The sequence below is a fragment of the Ctenocephalides felis genome, unplaced genomic scaffold, assembly GCF_003426905.1.
Source record: "Ctenocephalides felis isolate EL2017-DRISC unplaced genomic scaffold, ASM342690v1 CF-g0.4_SCAFFOLD_01886, whole genome shotgun sequence".
Classification (NCBI taxonomy): Eukaryota; Metazoa; Arthropoda; class Insecta; order Siphonaptera; family Pulicidae; genus Ctenocephalides; species Ctenocephalides felis.
This window is the reverse complement of record NW_020538040.1, coordinates 158890546-158895768: the sequence shown is the minus strand read 5'-3', so window position 1 is coordinate 158895768 and position 5223 is coordinate 158890546. Positions and strand designations below refer to the sequence as shown.

The following is a 5223-nucleotide window of genomic DNA, read 5'->3' as shown; positions in this document are numbered from 1 at the left end:
CGCAACTACAGAAAGGCATTAAGATGTTAGTCTTTATTTAATATACAAAATGTTGAACGATCACTATGTATCGAAGAGTGTTAGTATGTATATACATAGTATGCTTGTGAAAACTAAATTCATTATTGCACATTTGAATAAAAACATTGTATTTTATATAATCATTGGTTCTAAACCATTCCAACCAATAATCTTAATTTTATCATTATTGACAGTAGTTTTCAACAATCAATTTAAAATCTAATAATCGCAAGGATTGTGTTTAGAGGTCCCTTTCAAGGAATATGTGCCAAAATTTATATGAAACTTGGTAATATGTATTCTTGTTTCTAATATTATTCTATAAGAAGATATATTGAGTTTTATGATTAAAAAATATGCTACACTAATATTTCATTTTATGGTTAAGTAAATCTTAAAGTAATAATAATTGATAATTTTATTAAAGATTGATTTATAGTAGAGAATAAAATGAAACTATATTAGAGTTTAAATTCAATTTATTAAAATTTAGATAATGTAATACTCGCTACATTTTAAATTATTCAAATTACTTATTCGAAAAATTCTAAAAGACGAAAATGATTATAATGTTCTATTTCAATTATTTTTACGATTTTTTAAATATTATATATCTGATATATTAATATTCATTCATGTAATTCAGTTCTTACTTCTTGCTCACTCTTACTTTTAGTCTTAGGCTGTATTCTCAGATCAGTTACCAAATTCCTGGTTCCACAGATTCTTACAACCGTTTGGTCATAATCATATTTCGTTCGCTTCAAAATTTTTAAACAAGAACCCACCAGCCTCTCAAAATCTTCGACATCAATGAAATAGGTACGGGCTTTATGAGTTGCCACTGCTGAGTATCTCCTTTGCGAATAAGATATAAGAGCAGCTTCTCCACATGTTTGACCATTAATGGATCGGCCAACTATTACCTGATTTCCGTACTCTCCGATCACATACATTAAGACCATGCCCCTATCGACAATATACATACCATCCGACAAACTTTTTTCTTTGAACAACCATGTGCCTTTAGCAAACGTATGAGGTGTTAAAGCGTCCGCCAATTTGCAAATCTCTGCCCATGTAAAATTTTAAAAAACGATATTCCAGCTAGTAGTTGTCGCTTCTTATCCCTCAATTTTACTGAATGATTAAGAAGTAGTGTCCTGTAAGTAACCCGATCTATACTCCAGAGTCTAGTGTGCGTGATTGCCTGCACAGTAATACTGCTAAAATTAACATGCAATAAAGCCAATTCGCCGAACATAGCACCATTGAATAATCTGTCAATCACTTGTGTACCCTCATCTGGAATTTTCATTAGGACCTGCATTTCTCCTTTCTCTAAAACATACATTTTATCCGTAAGTTCACCTTGCCTTACTAACAGATAGCCTCCCTTAATGATCTCTTCCTCCATGGAACTTATGATGTCATACAAAAGAGGGCGGTCTAATGCGTTAAATAAAAAGCATTCCTTCACGGTTTTCGTTAGAAAAGATCGGACTCTAGTTATTTTTGGTATAAAAAGTGGTTGCCTGAGTAATGGTGGGTTCCATTCATCAAAATGATCTGCCATGATGCTCTTGCGATGAACGTATTGCGATTCACTCGATACTGAACTCGGTATTGTACTAACTATTTCATCTATTGTGGAAGTATCCATTTCCTCATTTATTCGCAATGCAGCAATTAAATCCCTCACACCTTTAAAGTAGTTGGCAGCGAAGACATTAAATCTCGTCGGTCTCTCAATGGTATAGTTAAGAGATAGTTCCAGCATCATATCATACAAAGATTCTGGAGGTGCAACAAGTGTTTTTGATTTAGAGGTCGGTGTATCAGTTTTTTCCGGTTGAGACATTTTACTATTGCCAAATTACACTACACAATGGACGAAGTATTTGTAAAATGCTATAAAATGATATAAAAACAATTGAAACATTGAAAGGTGCAAGTGACCACAAAGCAGCTTGATACTTTTATTATTATCTCAAAACAAAATCCGCGTTCAGAAAGGCTACTTAGGAGTCCAAATGTAGTCGCAAATTTGGCGCTAATGAGCCGATATCGAGTATTATCAAATGTTTTATATTGGTTAGTAACAAACGTCAGTGTTATTTTTGTGTTAGTTGTTAATTTGCTAATAAAGATTTCATTAAGAATTATTCTCAAATGCACAGCCCTTTGACAAAATGAATAGAACAGCTTAAAACTCAGATACAGTTATAATTATTCAAATTACTTATTCGAAAAGTTCGAAAAGACGAAAATGATTATAGTTCTATTTCAATTATTTTTACGATTTTTCAAGTATATCTGATATGTTAATATTCATTCCTGTAATTCAGTTTTTACTTCTTGCTCACTCATAAATACTAGGTAGTGCATTGACAGTATAATCTAATCATATCATATGAAACTTAAGAAAAGAGGCCAGTTCAAAGAAATTATGTAAGAAATCAAGCAAAAGCTTCGACAAGAAAGACATAATATTTAGAAATCTTCCAGCAGTTTAAATTGGATTACCACTTCAAATGGATCTGAATATTCTTACTGTTAGAAAGAAATTAATTGCTTAAGAATGTCAAATTTTGCACGGGATGATTATCAGTTAATGAGAGTTAAGAATGACAGACGATGTAATGAATCAACACTATAATTCACTAAATTCCACGAAATGTTCATATTAATAAGTTAAAAAAGTGTGAAGTTATTCCAGTAGATTAGGTATTATGTATATTCAAACTGGCATTTGATTGTATATTTATTACAATATAATATTATCTATTATATGTTTGTTATTATTGTATTATTCCAGAAGGTAATACGATTGCAATACCAAATTTAGTTTCAAATACCAAATTTTTAAAATTCGTTAATTTTCATTTCCAATTAAATTTGAATGCCAGAAGTAGTGCTTTCACATCTGAGCGGAAGACCCTTTAAGTATCCCTTCTGAACGTAAAAATCGGGAGAGGAAAACGTCTATATGAATACATTATATTCTAATATTGTCCAGGCTTTTATCATTCTTTTGTTTATTTTTTTCAATCTGTCATTTTATTTTTAAATAATTTTGATAAGACTCTTTCTTTATAAAATGCAGATTAAAAAATCAAAAGTAAATATTTTGTAAAAAAAAGTATAAAAAAATAGAAAATTTGATTTGTCGTTAAAAATTGATTAAAAGCAACTTCATTCGATCGTATACTGAGATAAGTAAACGCATTTTATAATCGATTATCTTATATACTTATCCTTTATATAAAATTAAAAATTCAATTATTCACAATTCCTAACTATTTAAATTTATAAAATATGGATGATTTTTTCCCCCTGCCTGCAAAGTGCAGAAAAGAGTTGGATAAAAACATTATAGAAGTGCTTGCAAGGTTCACCGAGTCATGTAAAACGGATAAACCAGATGATATAATAATATATGCCATTGATTATTTCAAAAAACTAAGACAAAAAAGACAAGATGATAAAGCCGAAAAAGAATATATAGATAAGTTGAGTTTGAAACAGGCTGTCACACCATTAGCAGAATTTGATACAGAAGAATTTATAGAAGGGCATCACGAGCATGTGAGGTCGGAGTGTCATGATTTAGAAAAATTGAAACAAGAACTACCTAATCGTCCAGTGGAAAAAAGAATGGAGACTAAAAAGTTCCTTGCCTCAACTCTTAGACAAAGCTGTTTATTTCAGACATTGGATTACGAGCGAATGCGGAATGTTATAAATGCCATGAGACCAAAATTTGTTCGCAAAGGCGAATGCGTTCTCGAGCAAGGTAAAACTATAGATTCATTTATGGTTTTTGAAAATGGAGCTTTTGAAGTATTAAAAATAAAACCGCCTGTTCCTGAACCAAAATTGATAAGAACTGGTGGCAGAGGTGAATACTTTGGAGAAAACAGTTTACTTCACCCGATTGTGAACAAAGTATCAGTAATAGCTTTGCTTGATAGTACCTTATGGACCATTTCCAGGGTAAGATTTCGACGTATATTGCTAAGAACTGGATTATCGCAGCGGAGGAAAAATGCAAAATTTTTAAATTATATTCCATTTTTTGAGAATTTAACAGAAAGCGAACGCCTAAGTATTGCGGAACAGATGAGAACTGTGTATATTAAAGAAGGCGAATCCGTTTATCAACAAGGTGAATGCGCAAGTGGAATCTTTGTAGTTGAATATGGTTCAGTATCGCTAAACTTGCGGGGGAGTCAGGATTTGCAGATCATGGTAAATCGCGTCGAAGAGCGACAATATTTTGGAGAAATGGCATTATTTACGCATGACAGAAGACCATCGACGGCTATTGCACTGATACCACTGTGTCTGCACTTCGTGGGAGTAAGTAGCTTCGAAAACGTAGTCGGTCCATGTTTGCAGTTGATGGCTAGAACACCAGTTGGTTTGAGTGAAAGAATTATGGAATTGTTTGGGCACATATCAAATATAAAAAATTTACGTAGCGAGTTACCGAATACTCTACGCCTTTCACTCGAGTCACTCAGAGATTTGGAAGTCGAAAATAAAACATCACATGAAGAAATGCAATGATCATTTAAGTAAACATCACACTGAATTCATAATCGATAATTGTATTAAATTACCAGTTAATAAATCAAGAGATAACGTATTCTGTTTAATTTTATACCTTTATAAAACCCCAGCAGGTCAGATTGGAATACGTTAGGGTTAGATCTTTAAGTTTAAATATTTATTTTCTTAAACAAAATATGTTTTTAAGGTGTGAAATAATTTTTCGCAGTTTCTCAGATAGCTTACAAGGCTCTACCTTCTGTCTTACTTTTCTGTTAGTTTGTGAAGTGAATGCCAATTAGTTCAATGTCTATCTTATAGTGAGCAAATAGGCCATAACAACAGGTTTTTGTTTAAAGCCTAAATCTGCAATGCTGATGAAACTTTACATTTGTCTCAGATTGTAAAACTGGTACAGAAAGTTGAGCAATTTGCTCCAAGTATCCTAGCAATGTATACTGAAGCGTACGATTTAATTATATCAGAGTCAGAGCATTCAGGGGCAACATGACACACTGTGCCATATTTAATATTTGAGATGTCGGCGTCATAATTCAATCAGTGATGTACGCTCTCACATCGTTAAAGGACCGAGAAGCACTGAAGAGTAGCACGTTGATGCTCATCAGCCTTCTCTCGTCAGTATAT

At 32.4% G+C, this 5223-nt stretch overlaps 2 protein-coding genes across 2 annotated transcripts; one reads left to right on the top strand and one right to left on the bottom strand.

Moving 5' to 3' along the window:
- Positions 1 to 1066: 1066 nt before the first annotated feature.
- On the bottom strand, positions 1067 to 1882 carry LOC113376128 (cAMP-dependent protein kinase type II regulatory subunit-like). The gene has a single exon (XM_026616052.1). The coding sequence runs from the start codon at positions 1880 to 1882 to the stop codon at positions 1067 to 1069; it is 816 nt and encodes a 271-aa protein (XP_026471837.1).
- Positions 1883 to 3339: 1457 nt separating this feature from the next.
- LOC113376127 (cAMP-dependent protein kinase type II regulatory subunit-like) lies at positions 3340 to 4593 on the top strand. Its single transcript, XM_026616051.1, has 2 exons — positions 3340 to 4017; positions 4105 to 4593. Exons 1-2 carry the CDS (start codon positions 3340 to 3342, stop codon positions 4591 to 4593), a joined length of 1167 nt encoding a protein of 388 aa, XP_026471836.1.
- The last annotated feature ends 630 nt before the right edge of the window (positions 4594 to 5223 follow it).

Coding starts and splice junctions, on each gene's coding strand:
- LOC113376128 (XM_026616052.1), bottom strand. CDS start 1,882: ATGTCTCAACCGGAAAAAACTGATACACCGACCTCTAAATCAAAAACA.
- LOC113376127 (XM_026616051.1), top strand. CDS start 3,340: ATGGATGATTTTTTCCCCCTGCCTGCAAAGTGCAGAAAAGAGTTGGAT. Junction 4,018..4,104: donor CCTTATGGACCATTTCCAGG/GTAAGATTTCGA, acceptor CCATTTTTTGAG/AATTTAACAGAAAGCGAACG.